The sequence below is a fragment of the Chiloscyllium plagiosum genome, chromosome 3, assembly GCF_004010195.1.
Source record: "Chiloscyllium plagiosum isolate BGI_BamShark_2017 chromosome 3, ASM401019v2, whole genome shotgun sequence".
NCBI lineage: Eukaryota > Metazoa > Chordata > Chondrichthyes > Orectolobiformes > Hemiscylliidae > Chiloscyllium > Chiloscyllium plagiosum.
In genome coordinates this window covers 31,461,784-31,477,242 of record NC_057712.1, presented here as the reverse complement: position 1 = coordinate 31,477,242, position 15,459 = coordinate 31,461,784, and the positions used below count along the sequence as shown (strand labels likewise).

Below are 15,459 nucleotides of genomic sequence, written 5' to 3'. Positions count from 1 at the left end.
TGTTGCCAGGGTTGGAGGATTTGAGCTATAGGGAGAGGCTGAACAGGCTGAGGCTGTTTTCTCTAGAGCGTCGGAGGCTGAGAGGTGACCTTATAGAGGTTTACAAAATTATGAGGGCAATGGATAGGGTAAATAGGCAAAGTCTTTTCCCTGGGTTCGGGGAGTCCTGAACTAGAGGGCATAGGTTTAGGGTGAGAGGGGGAAGATATAAAAGAGACCTACGGGTCAACTTTTTCACACAGAGGGTGATACGTGTATGGAATGAGCTGCCAGAGGAAGTGGTGGAGGCTGGTACAATTGCAGCATTTAAGAGGCATTTGGACGGGTATATGAATAGGAAGGGTTTGGAGGAATATGGGCCGGGTGCTGGCAGGTGGGACTAGATTGGGTTGGGAAATCTGATCGGCATGGACGGGTTGGACTGAAGGGTCTGTTTCCATTGCTGTACATCTCTATGACTCTAAATGAATCTGCGAAGGAATTTGGAAATTACCCTCCTCACACACTCTGAATTTTCTGCATCAAGCACTGCCAACCAAGCCTCGGGTATAGGGACGGAATTAAAATGACATAGGAAGTAACTCGGAGAAATATTACCTCACTAAATAACCAGAACGATAAGCCCTAGAAGTAGGCCATGCAGCCCCCCCCCCTGCCACCAGTCTGCTTCACCACTGAATAAGAGCTTGACTGATTGGATAATCCTCAACTCCACTTTTCTGCCTTCACCCAGTAATCCATAATTTTTCAACTGTTTAAAAATGTGTCTAACTTGCCCTTCTATATACTTAATGACCCTGTCTTAGAGATAACGAAATCCATCAATTCACTTCCCCAGCGAGATGAAATTCTGCCTCATCTCTGTCTTAAATGCACGATCCCTTATTCTGAATTTATGCCCTCTCATCCTAGACTTTTCCACAAGGGGAAAACAATGTCTCTGTATCTACCAAGTCTAATACCCTCAAGATTTTGTATGTTTCAATAAAGTCACCTCTCATTCTGCTAAACTTTAACAAATACAGGTCCAATTTACTTAATCCTTTTGCATTAGACAGACCGTCCATAGTTGGTGTCAGCCCGGTGAACCTTCTCTGGATTACCTCCAATGTCAGCATATCTTTTCCTAAATAAGGGACCAAAAACTGTTCACGCTTTTCCAGCCATAGTGTGACTCATGCCTTGTACAGTTTTCACAAGACTCCTTTATAGTAGCCTCCTGTCTGCTAAAACACAGATAGATTGCTAACATTATGAAACAGCAAGGGATGTTGGGTACATTGGTCAAGTAAAACTCCAAAATCACAAAACCCACACACCAGACAGTGTGCAAACACAGCAGCCAGGTCCTAATGACATTAGCATAATGTAAAAGGCAACAGTTATTCTGGATATTCATATCCCCAACAACATATCCATCAAACAAAGGAGGGTCCAGACAGAAAGGCACCAGGTCCTGCCACACAAAGAAACAAACAATAGCCATCCAAATGATTGACAACGTGTCAAACTATTAAGCAAGGCTTCCTGATTGGCCAGAACTGTAGAAAGTTCCAGAAAACCATCCAAAAAAAGTATAAAAGCAGGATTCATCTGCAGTTAACCTTCTCAGTCCTCTTGGACCTTCTGATGAGGCCCAAGGCAGAGACCCACTGACCATCCAGAGAGAGAGAGAGAGAGAGACAGAGAGAGAGACAGAGAAAAAGAGGGAAACCAGCTTTGCAGTTCCACAAAGACAGACAGAGAATGGCAGCGCAAATCTAGAAGAGACTCGGGAAGTATTGTAAGCTTAAGGGGTCAAATAGGATTAGAGATAGTATTGTTTTAGTGTAAAAGCTATAGCAACTTGTTTCCTAATAAAGTTGCGACTATTTTGCATTGGTACTGGCTTGTATTCATAGTGTTTTGACCACTTTGGTATTGTGGAATACCTAGTCAAATTCACTCCTAACATTTTGGTTGGACTTGTCTGATTTGTTTCAGGAGGTACAATACAACACCTTATTTTTATATTCCATTCCCTTTGAAGTCAGGACCATTTGCTTCCTTATTACCTATTTGCTAGGTTTTTGTGATTTCTGCACAAGAACAACAAATCCCTCTACACTGAAGCAATCTGAAATGTTTAAATAATATTCAGTCACTCTATTATTCCTGCCCAAGTGCACAACCTTACATTTTCCTGCATTATATTCAATATGCCCAGTTTTTGCCCACTCACGTAACCTATCGCTATCCCACAACTTGCTTTACGACCTATATTTGTCATCTGCAAAACTTGCGAGAGTACATTCACTCTCCTCATCCAAGTCATTGATACATATTGTAAATAATTATAGCCCCAGAACCAACCCCTGTAGCACTCTACCAGCTACTGGCTGCCATCTTGCAGAGATGCTTCAGTGTGATTTGGACAAGTTGAGTGAGTGGGTAAATGCAAGGCAGATTAAGCATAATGTGGATAAAGGTGAGGCGATACACTTTGGTAGCAAACACAGCTTATTACCAGAAGGGTGATAGATTGGTAAAGGGGAGGAGCAATGAGCATCTGAGTCACAAATAAGTAGAATGGATGGCTTTGAGGTATGTAGAGAAGAGGTGTTGGAAATCCTGGAAAAGCTGGCTGTCCTTGACACCAATTGCTGAAAGTAAACATGCGGGTGCAGTGGGTGGTGAAGAAGGCAAGTGGTTTGTCAGCCTTCAATGTGAGATAATTCCCGTACATGAGTAGGGATGTCTTGCTGCAAGTGTACAGAGCCTTGGTGAGAGGCTGGAGTATTTAACTGTTGTTTTGATCACTTTATCTGAAGAAGGATGTCCTGGCTATGGAGGGAGTGTAACAAAGGTTGGCCAAACTGATTTCTGGGTCAGCAAGACTGATATATGAAGAGAGACTGGCTCGGTTGGGACTATACTTACCAAACTTTAGAAGAATGAGGGGATCTCATAGAAACATATCAAGTACTAATAGGACTATTTAGGATAAATGTAGTATATTCCAATGACCAGGGAATTCAGCACCAGGGGTCACAGTCAAAGAATTTGGGGTGGGCCATTTAGATCTGCGTTGAGAAGAAATTTATTCATCCAGGCAGTGGAAAACTTGTGAAATTCTTGATCACAGAAAGTAGTTGAGGTCGAAACACTGAATGTTGTCAAAGAAGAGTTAGATATAGTTCCAATGGTTCAAGGGATCAAATAGTACGGGGAGAAAGTGGAACTGGGATATTGAATTAAATGATCATGAATTAAATGATCCTGTTTAATAGTGGAGCAGGCACAAAGGGTTGAATGGCCTACTCATGCGCCTATCTTCAATTCTTTGATGACTTTACAACATTCAGGCTTGGGCTGAAAAAAATATGAAGTACTATTTGCACCACACAAGTACCAGGAATATTACCATCTCCAACAAGCAAAAATCTAAACATCACTATTTGACATTGAATGCCACTGCCATCGATAAATTCCCCAATATCTACAGCTTGGGGTTACCATTGACCAGAAACTGAACCAGATCAGCCAGATGATTATCATTGCTCCAAGAGTTGGTCAGAAGCTCAGAAATCTGCAGCAAATTAACTCACTTCATGTTTCCCAAAGCCTGTTCACCATCTACAGTGCACAGGTCAAAATATGAAAAAGACTTACCAGTTGAATAAGTGCAGCTCCAACAGCACTCAAGAAAGTCAACACCATCCAGAATATGCACCTTATTTGATAGGCCGCATCTAACACCTTGAACACTCATCCCTTCCTCCACTGACTCGCAGTGGCAATGGGATGCACCATTTACAAGATATACTGTACAACTTACCACGGTTCCTTGCACAGCAACTTCCAAGCTGACAATCTCTACTACCTAGGACAAGGGTAGCAGACATATGGGCGCATCATCAACTGTAAATTCCCTTCAAGCCACACATCACCCTGACTTGGAACTATATTGACATTTCTTCACTGCTGCTGGGTCAAAATCCTAGAACTCCCTCCCTAACAGTGTGTGTACCAACACCAGTTGGACCATAAGTGTTTAAGAAGGCAATTAGATATGAGCATTAGATGTTGGCCTCGTCATGTGCCCACATCAATGAATGGATAAAAAAAATCCTATCAATTTGATTAGAGCCCAATAACTAAATTGGAGACATCACTTTAATTATGATGAGCATGTTGCTTACTGCTCCTTCTTTTTTTTTCAAAAGAACTCTGAATGCTGCAGCTTGGTCCCATGTCAACTGGTCCAAGATTCCCCTTCACTTCTACCTTAGCAATCCTCAGAAAGCTTTCCCTGGAACAATTTTGAAAATTAGGCTTTCTAAAACATCACACATTAAGAAATACTCGCAAAAGGTACATTTTCTACAACTTGGCAATATTAGCACTTTTTCTGAATTTTGCTGAATAAATCTGAGATAAAGTCATTAAAAACTGTTTTCTTTAAACTTCAAAATACTTAAATGCATGCACATAGCAAAATCTATTTTACAGTAAAAAGTTTCCAATTTAGAGTAAACTATATTATTAAACAGCTAGCTATGAGGTTCAAGGAGCATTTCAATCTCAGGGTTCTGCTTCATTCTCACAGTTTATGATGTTATCAATAAAGCTCGACTACATTACCTCCTTGCTAATGCATTGCCAACCATCTGTCATCCCGTGCACTACATTCAATAATGTTTAGGAATATATATTGGAATTTATTTTCTCCATAAAATTAGAGCTAAATCCTTCGCGCCAAACTAGTTACCTCACAACCTGTATGCAAGTTACATTCAGCAGGAGTATTTTTCCTTCATGCACAGTTTTATCTTCATTAATGTGTTGAAGAAGTTATATTCAGCCCAAATGTTAAATCTGTTGCTCTCTTCACCTGGGGACCAGATTTCCTGAGTGCTTCCATCGCTACCTATTTTGATATTAAATTTCTCACATCTGTAGCATTTTACTTTTACTCACCTGTTTGTGACATTATCAAATCTAGTGCTGTGCCCCACGCAGCAAATACTAAGCAATCTTTTTTCTCAGATGTCAAATAAGTGTGTATTTTTAGCTTACTGTATTAATATTCAAAAATTCATTAAAGAATAAGGCATAGCTAACCAATGTACAACCTGCATTTGACTAGCGTGCGAACAGTTATTGATTAGGTTATCAGCCTCACTTACCTTCTTAAGCAACTATTCCTTCTGTCAGCATTGAAGCTATTACAAAGAAAATCTACATGCATCCAACTAAAGCCCTGCTAAAACGTTATCTAATAAGCATGTGCAGAAATGAGCTCCTTTAAATCATTAAAAGTGCACGGTTTGCATAAGAGAAACAAATTTCTCACATTATCTTAAAAAAAAGAGGTGCTTGGGTACTAGCTATGCCCATTATTTTTATGGTAAAGATTATTTGTTCCATTTCAGTGCAGATCCCCTTCCTAAATCATTTCTTCCAATTATTGACTATACAGCTGCAACTTCCTGAAGTAATTTTATATGGAGAATATTACGAAATTTGCTTCAAATTTCCAATCCATCTTCCCCTTTACGTGGTCCTTCTCTGAGCTTAGTTTCATTTTCAGGTATTATCTTCAGGCATATTCTGTCCAAAGACAATTAACACAAACTCCAAAATTCTCAGCGTTCACACTCTGCCCCATGTGTTGTGGTGCCATGGAATTGGGTTTGGTGGGGGTGGAGGGGTGGGAGAAATGAACAAGGCTATCCAGTAGTGGAAGCAAGTAGTAAAAAACATCAAAGCTAGCACATTGCCAAACGCCACAGCTATATTATGTAACCAGAATGTGTACTCTTGCTTTCACCATGATTTTGCCAAACAGAAACTAAAATAGAAATTGTTGGGAAGACTTAGCATGTCTGTCAGCATCCGTGGAGAGAAAGCAGAACAGGTTACTGAAGAAGGGTCACTGGACCCAAACTGTTAACTCAGTTTTCTCACCACAGATGCTCCCAGACCTGCTGGGTTTTTCCAGTAATTTCTGATTGTTTCTGATTTCCAGCATCTGCAGTTCTTGAGTGCTTTTTATCCAAAAGGAAACTGGGTAGGAATTCTCTGACTTCAAGGAGCAGTGACTACATGGAAGGATCCCTTCTATCCCAATTGCCAACTACGTATGAACTGCCAATGAAAGTGAGGCTTCTCACCAAGATGATCAGGATCACTCAATGTTTACACAAAGAGAAAACCAGCCCTGCTGTTCGGACTATCTTTGCAATCCATCACTGAAAAAAACATGTTAAAATCTCAAGAAACTAGACTGTAGATCCATGTGCTCGGCACCTATTATTTCAGTTACTTTCCAGAAAATGCAAGAGGTTTTATGAGGCATAGTTTATTACCTTGAAAGCTATGCTTAGTATCTATGGTTCTATGATTTTTAATTGAAAATCAATGTTAAGGTAACTGGTCCATAATTTCAAATTGATATCTCCCCTTTTAGGAATATTGTATCAATGTAGGCTATTATTCTTGCCTCAGCAATTACTCCTGATGGCACAAAGTTTCTAAAGAACAAATGCCTGAGAATTTTAAAGAGTATCCCATTGGGTTCATATGCCTTGCAGCTATTTAAGAGTGAACTTTATAAACAAGTACTTCCTGAAATTTTCCAGCCGGAAGTCACATCCATTGTGAGTACAGATCAGAAATTTGGTGAGGACGGGGGATGCATGACTAGCTTTTCAATGATTTTCTAACCATTTAAAGTCAACAGACAGAAGAATTGTACACTTAACGCACCATTAACATTAATACCAATTCTCAGAAGAGAGGGCTCTCTATCAGGAGCAGTTAGTCAGAAAATTATACCCATCAAGAACTCAGCTCATAGAAGCTGGTAGGCTCCATATAATTGTCCATCCATTAAGATAACTCCCTTTCCATTAATTCATAAAAAAAACACCCCTTCATCAGTTGAGATTTTCACATTTTTGTTGGAGTATGACTCAAGATAAATTTTCTAACATTTTGTCAAGATTGATTGATGTGATGAAATAATTTTTTAAACTGCCAGTGATCAATCTTGCTTAAATTCACATTGCAAAGTGCCTTAAATCCGATCACCAGTAAGCCACTACTTCCTATTTAAATGATTGCATGCTTGGATTCCACTTCCCTCTGTTTACAATCTGCCCTTCTCCCACCTCGTGCCTCAAGAGAAACAATAATCTTAACTTCCTGCGCCTCTTTCACAAGACTTAAGCCATGACATGAAAGGACAGGAATTTAATGTTTCACAAGTGTAAGTTTTTCAGCATGATGAAGTTTTTTTTTGTTCAGATATTTTCTTTGGTGATCTGCATCAACCAGAATCAACTAATTCCAGAAAAACAATTGTCACTTTTGGACACTCTCAAAAGATTTCACATGAAATGAATTATTGATCTTCAAAATGTGAAAAGCATTGATCTGTGGAAAATATATAATTAAATATTGGCCAGAAAGCTACTAAGATTGCACATCTAAAAGGAATCAATTTGTTGCATGATGGAGTTATTACTCTGTTGTAAATCTCCATTATTTGACAAAAAGTGCTGACATCACTGTGTAAGTTGCATTGTTAATAAAAAGGAAAATGACCCATCAACAGGTTTTCTGTTCAGAAAACTTTCCAATGTCCTGTTAGGGGACCAGTAGTACAGCAGATAGTACTACAGCTCATATGACAATTTCAATTGATGGCATTAATAAAGTGATTGACACTTGTTTTGACCTTGCTTGGATTGACACCTCAGGTCACCCCACACAAGTTTCCACTGCCAATTGAATGGACTAGATGTTTGACAAACCTGCTTATCCTTTTCAGAAGAAACACTAATGTGTGTGCAGCACCCTGTTTGGCACTCTAATGAACATAATGGTAGAGCAGGTATTCCCTACTATTGAATTGCGTTATTTGGCTATTCAGTGAGTTATCTACAACATTGATCTAAAATGCATTCAAAACAACAGATTGTGAATTTGCTTCCAGAAGTGCTTGCAATTTTCACCAGAAAATAATTTGTAGAGATCTCCAAGGTGGCTGTTTTCTTAAAACAGGAATTAAAAATCCAATAACAGATACATCCAAAAATACAGACACCCATTCTCCAATATCTAACATCCAACATCCTACCTGACAACATGCTTGCAATGAGGTTGCAGATAAACCCAACAGAGCTTCGGGAGTAGCCTCCAGGAGACATAGCCGAGCTGGTTAAGTGTTATTAAATCCCTGTATCTCTATTGACTTCCAGTGGGCTTTCGAAATAATCTCTCTGAAATAGCTCACTAATGAGCCAAATGGACTCCCACCATCAGATGTGGTACTCACATTGAGCCCTGAGTTGGGCAGTCTTCCTGATGCAAATCTGTTGTGGGTACTTCCACCAATTTCCCTTACACCCTACCACTCCCCAAATGTATCCTCTGTGGTGGACTCCATAAACATGCACCGCTGTTTCTATTTCTGACACTTATCAAAATAGTTTGCTTTAAATTGACTGTCACATGGTGCTTATGATCAAATTCCCAGTGACTATTTGTTTTATTCCGTTCTTTTCTCTTGTCACTTCTGATATCGGCCAAGCTTTAGAAATGCTGAAAAAAGTATGATGGAGAAGCCCATACAAATCTTGAGATTGAAATGCTGAAGGGCTGGTCCACATCATTTTCTGTACTGACGTTTCTGCTAAACATTATACACCTTATTCTTAACTCTACAGCTGTATTTTAAAATTAGCCAGTATGTCCTTTAGGGACATGTGCAAAGCAAGCTCGAGAAAAGCAGACTTCTCTGATACTTCTTACTATCTTACACTAGGCAACAGTCGCATTCAAGAACATGCATCATCAACAAATAAATCAGCCCTTTTTTAAAAAGTCCCTGTACTAAAGTAATAAATCAATTGAATTTGTGAAAATAAATTAGTGACACCTTTCTTGAACATTGGTTCAGACTTTACACCAAAAATAATGATGAACTTAATAGTGTTCAATGTTAATAACAAGGATATCAGACAGCAGTTTGCAAAAACTACATGTTGCAATTAAATGAGTAAGTTCAGAACCTGCTATCTAAAATGTCCCCACTCTGCAAGCAGATACCTCCTTAAGAAAATCACAGTTAAGATTTTGGAACAGTATGAAATAGCTGAAGCAAATCTTGTCCATTCCAATGCAACTCCTCTTCTAACATAATGATAATTCAAATTTTTTTCCAAGTAACCTCTATTGATAAAACAAGTCTTTTCAGCAAACATGGAGTCCATTATTTTAAATAAAAATAGTTATTCTTGAAGAGTTAAAAATCCTATTCTCTCAGTCTGTTTTTATCCCTCTCTTTTAATCCAACCATTCTTTGTGTTTATTCATTTTGCTTTCTGGAACTGATTTAATATTCCAATAAATGTTCAAAATGCAACTTCCTGCTTCAGACTTCCTGCAGCTTCACAATAACTTTTAAATCTGCTGTGCTAAATTTCTTGCCTTGTTGACATAGATTCCCAGATGCTCTGTAAAGGCAATGTGTCTTTTTGGTCATCAGCTCCAGAAATATCCAGTAAAGAAGACCATAAAGAGTGCAAAGGCAGATAAGCACAACAGATGATGAACCATGAATTTTGGCTCATTATGTTTTAGGGACAACAATAGAACAAGCCAAACTCAACTTGGCTATCAGGAACAACAGTTTCACAATAAGGGAGAATTTTGAGATATCAATGATATTTTGACATTATCCCAGGATTTCAGTGCTCAGTGACATCTAGTTTGGGTTTGACCAGGGGCATGCAGCCCCTGACTTCATTACAGCCTTGGTTCAATCATGGACAAAAGAGCTGAATTCCAGACGTGAGGCCAGAGTGACAGCCACTAACTTAAAGACGGCATTCGATGGAGTGTGATATCAAGGAGCCTGAGCAAAACTGAAATCAATAGGTATCAGAAGACAAACTCGACAATAGTTAGAGACATTCCTAATGCATAGGAAGATAGTCATGATTGGTAGAGGTCAGGTCTTTGAGGAGAAAGTGAGGTCTGCAGATGCTGGAGATCAGAGCTGAAAATGTGTTGCTGGAGAAGCGCAGCAGGTCAGGCAGCATCCAGGGAACAGGAGAATCGACGTTTCGGGCATAAGCCCGAAGAAGGGCTTATGCCCGAAACATCGATTCTCCTGTTCCCTGGATGCTGCCTGACCTGCTGCACTTCTCCAGCAACACATTTTCAGCATTGGTAGAGGTCAGTCATCTCAGCTCCAGGACATCTCTGCAGGAGTTCCTCAGGGTAGTGTCTCAGGCCCAATGACCTTCAGCTGCTTCATCAATGACCTTCCTTCCATCACAAGGTCAAAAGTGGGGATGTTCACCGATGATTGCACAATGTTCAGCACTACTCGTGTTTCCTCAGACAATGAAGCGGTCCATGTCCAAATGTAACAAGATCTGGACAATATCCAGGCTTGGGCTGACAAGTGGCAAGTAACATTTGCACAACACAAATGCCAGGCTATGACCATCACCAATAAGAAACAAGCTAACCAATGCCTCTTGACATTCAATGGTGCTATCATCACTGAATCCCCCACTATCAATATCCTTGGAGTTATCATTGATCAGAAACTCAACTGGATTCATCACATAAATGCAGTGGCTACAAGAGCAGGTCAGAGGTCAGGAATACTAAGGCAAGTATTTCACTGCCTGACACCCCTAAGCCTGTCCACCAACTACAAGGCACAAATCAGGAGTGTGATGCTTGAATGAGTGCAGTCCTGACAATACTCAAGAAGCTTGACACCATCCAGGACAAAGCATCCCGTTTGATGGCACTACATCCACAAGCATTCATCCTCTCTACCACCGATGCTCAGTAGCAGCAGTGTGTACTACCTACCAAGATGCACTACATAAATCCACCAAAGATCCTCAGACAGCACCTTCCAAACCCAAGGCCACTTCTATCTGGAAGGACAAGGGTAGCAGATACATGGGAACACCACCAGTTTCAAGTTTCCTTCCAAGCCACTCACCATCTTGACTTGGAAATATATTGCCACTTGCTGGATCATGATTCTGGAATTTCCTCCCTAATGGCATTGTGGGTCAACAGGCAGCACAGTGGCACAGTGGTTAGCACTTCTGCCTTGCAGCTCCAGGGACCCAGGCTCGATTTCAGCCTCAGGTGGCTCTCTGTGTGGAGTGTGCACATTCTCCCCATTTCCTCCGGGTGCTCCAGTTTCCTCCCACAGTCCAAAGATGTGCACGTCAGTTGAATTGGCCATTCTAAATTGCCCATAGTGATAGGTGCATTAGTAGGGAGAATGGGTCTGAGTGGGTTATTCTTCGGAGGGTTGGTGTGGACTTGTTGGGCCAAAGGGCCTGTTTCCACACTGTAGGGAATCTAATTTTTAAAAATCCCACCGCAGGTGGACTGCAGATATTCAAGATGGCAGCTCATCGCTACTTTCTCAAGGGCAACAAGGGACTGCCAATAAATGCTGGCCAGCCAATGATGCCCGCATCCCACAAAATGAATTTTTCAAACAATTTCCAGCTGAAGCACCTTGGGAAGTCTTTAAAAATTACAAATGAGACCCAAATCTAGGACTCCAATGCACAAATTTTCACCATATGGGACATGAGAGGGCTATCGCCATGGGATATGAGAATGCATCTGACCCCCGGCTGATGTTACTGGCACCATTGTGGACGTGGATAATTTACATCTTCCACAATTTTGATGAAGTCAAGACTGTTTTGGTAAGCCTAACTAAGAAAGCAATTCACTATTTTCTCTCCTGAACCATTCTTGAACGGCATAATTACTTTTGATCTGTTCGAATCTACCGTGACTGCTCGAGAATCAAGCAAATTTTTTAAATCATAAGCAGTGAATCCTGGATCTCTGCAAGTAAAGAGGGAAGCTAGCTCTTTCCTGGTGTGTGAAAGGAGACTTACCAACTGACTGTATTTGTTTGTGTTTCAATCCAATTGCAAATATGTAATTTGCTTCAAAATTTAAGTTCCCATAATATAGCCTTTATTTCAATAATTGCTGCCAATGCATGGCTACATTCCTTCTATGCACCACAACTAAATTAAAAAACATGTTTTTTTTTAAATGCTACACAGATACAATTTGTAGTACTTCAGAAATAAAATCAAGTACATTGTCATTTTAGATTTCTATCAAGCATCTAAAAGCTTTTCATAAGTTCCTTTAAAAGGGCATCCATCTCTCCCAAATTCCCTTAGAGTGCTGTCATGGGAAGTATGGCAGCTGCTTCTCTCCCCTCATGACTACAGATCGAAAGAAGCTTTCTGAATTTGTTAAGAGAAGTGTTTTGGCAATATTTGGAAAAATTTATATTCTCAGCAATTATTTCAGCTCAGTTAGAGACTACATTTGTTCACGAAACAGCCCAATTGTTGACTATAAATTGTGATTCAAGGGTTTCATTGTGTCTGGATAATATTTAACAAGTACCATGCAGCTTCCATACAACAGGCACCGATGGATTATGAATCGCTTAACTTTGGCAGCTGGGTCTTTTATATGATTCAGAATGTAAAAGTGCTCTTCATTTATTGAAGCTATAAAGCAATCAAAGGAATTTGCTCTGTTGCACTTGAGCATGAAAAATCATCCGACAGAAAATTCAGGTAGGGAATATAGTACACCTTGACAAAGGCTGCATTAGTACAGAACTCAACAGCAATATCCTTTATAGGATTTTTGTAAAGAGCTTTACAGCCAGAGTTTGTTATTGCTGTTTCTTCCTTTCTTTCATTTAAACAAACAGATGGAAAATCTGATAGAAGTCCTGCTCCTTACTTCATTTTCCATGCGTGCTTTACCCAGGAGATCACGTACACTCAAGTGAAAGAATGGAAAATCTGCCCCCAGGACATTTAATCTGGGATACTGTCCAAGTTATATCTTATTCAGTATTAGTGAGTAATATTATAAATCATTCAAATAGTTCTAGTTATTTGTTGTGAATGTTACTGAGAGTATATTGCAAAATTATTTTTCTGTCTATCCTTTTTCCTTATTATCTGAAGTTAGCATCCAGCATCTAAACAGCCATTCTGCATAGTTATCCAGCTGATAATGCCAGAAGCCAGCAAAAGTATTTAAATATATGAGTGTGAAGGGAGTGCTTGCCACTGATATTTTTCACCAGCCAATAGTCTTACAGTCATACAGCATGTAAACAGACCCTTCGGTCCAACCAGTCCATGCTGACCTTGTTCCCAAACAAAACTAGTCCCATCTGCCTGTGTTTCGCCCATATCGGACCTAACCCCTCCCGTTTATGGAGTTATCTAAATGTCTCCGAAATATTGCAACTGTAAGCCACATCCAGTCCATTCCACATACAAACCACTATCTGTGTAAAAACATTGCCCGTTATGTCTTATTAAAATCTTTCTCCTGTCACCTTAAAAATATGCGCTTTTGTCTTGAACTGCCCCACTTAGGGAAAGGACCTTTGCTATTCACCTTGCTATACCCGTCATGATTTTATAAATCTCTGTAAGGTCACCAATGTCCTGTACAATCTCAACGTGACATTCCAATTGCTATACTCAAAGGTCTGAGCAATGAAAGCAAGCATGCTAAATGCCTTCTTAACCATCCTGACTACATGTGATGCAAACTTCTAGGGCTCTGTTCTACAGCACTGCCTGAGGCCCTACTTTTAACTGAATAAGTCTTGCCTTTGTTTGTTTTACCAAAATGCAATACCAAGCATTTATACCAAGTAAACTTCACTTGTCACTCCTCAGCCCGTTGTTCCAATTGATCAAGATCTCTTCGTAATCTTAGATATTCTGCTTCACTGTCAACTATGCCACCAATTTTGATGTCATCACAAACTTACTAACCATGCTTTCTACATTCTCATTTAAATCATTTATATAAATGACAAAGAAAAATGGACCCAGCACCAACCCCTGTGGAACACCACTGTGATACAAGCTTTTGTCCATGAGTTCAGAATCTCACCAACCCAAGTTAAGCCAGGCAGAGATACTGGAGGTGAATTAATTCCCTGTTCTGTTCTCCCCACTGGGATTCTTGCAAGGATGCCTGCCTTGAAGAAGTTTTCCTCCTCTCTCTACAAGAATCTCAGGGAGTCCCTCTCCCACTGCAACTCCCAAGTCATTTCCTCTGCCCTGAAGCTCTTACCTGCCCAACTTCTTTTCCACCTATCCACTCCACCCTCTCCTCCCTGACCTATCACCTTCATCTCCTCCCCCACTGACCTATTGTACTCTATGCTACTCTCTCCCCATCCCCACCCTCCTCTAGCTTATCTCTCCACTCTTCAGGCTCTCTGCCTTTATTCCTGATGAAAGGCTTTTGCCCGAAACATCGATTTTGCTGAAGCTCCTCGGATGCTGCCTGAACTGCTGTGCTCTTCCAGCACCATTGTTCCAATATGATTGCCAGGGAGATGTGTTTAACTTGGAATATTTATCCAGGACTGAGGCATTGAAAAACATCACATTTCTATTAACAATAATCACTCAAAACTATTGAAATTAGCGTCGCAAATAAATTGGCAGTGAGGTGTAGGTGGTTGTTGTAGGAGCTCAAGGGTAAAATTGAGAAATGAGGTACGTGGGTCCAAGCACACATATAACTTTCATTCAAATCTTTTGCTAAGATTATGCTGAAAGCACCACAAATTTACAGTCCTATCATGTTTGACATAATCGTAATTCTTAACTTTTATATTTTCTGAACCTTTTTGATTTGTTCATGTGAGTTCCAATGGCAAGGTCAGCATGTGTCGGCCGTCCCTAATTACTTTGAGAAAGCTACAGAAGAGTCAATTCCTTAAATTGCTGCACTGCGTGTGATGTAATTATACCTTCAGTTCTATTGGAAATTAATCCCTTAGCGTCTTTGCAAAATTGTGAAGGAATTTAGTAATTGCTGCAGCATTGTCAGATGGGGTAGCTTGAAGAGCTTGTCACATTCAGAGTGGGAGAGCACATAAAAATAGAATAATACAACCAAAGAATATCGAGTGTAATGTCACTTCCTGTTTATCATCTGTTCTCCAGATAGTTCCCTCAGCACTTACTGTAGAATTTTTCCAATTATTATTCATTGATCAAACTGAAGTGAAAAGTCATGGAAAAAATGATGAATTGACTACAGGAATGAATGTAAAGCTGTCAAATTAAAGCTACTGCCAGTGATGAAGGATGGCATTCACAGATACCAATCACAAGGCAATAAGAGTTCAGAACCCTTCATGGACATTAGCTCATGCAATCCCAATGTTGCAGGATGTGTACCAGAAAGCAATTGGGATAACGATGTAGTCCCTCTAACCTCAGTACCTTTGCGCAGTATGTTATTTTAACCTGTTCTTTTCACACTTTGTTTGAAGTACTTAAACATACAGATGAAACTCCAGTCAGATCTTTGGACCACAACTGAAAATATCAC

General features: G+C 40.0%; 1 protein-coding gene across 1 annotated transcript in view; it reads right to left on the bottom strand.

Moving 5' to 3' along the window:
- Positions 1 to 15,459, bottom strand: part of LOC122548600 (CUB and sushi domain-containing protein 1-like) — a 2,366,391-nt gene that overhangs the window by 347,360 nt on the left and 2,003,572 nt on the right. The window contains exon 33 of the mRNA XM_043687435.1: positions 4,960 to 5,057. Within this exon, the coding sequence (XP_043543370.1) occupies positions 4,960 to 5,057 (98 nt within the window). The remainder of the gene's footprint in view (positions 1 to 4,959; positions 5,058 to 15,459) is intronic.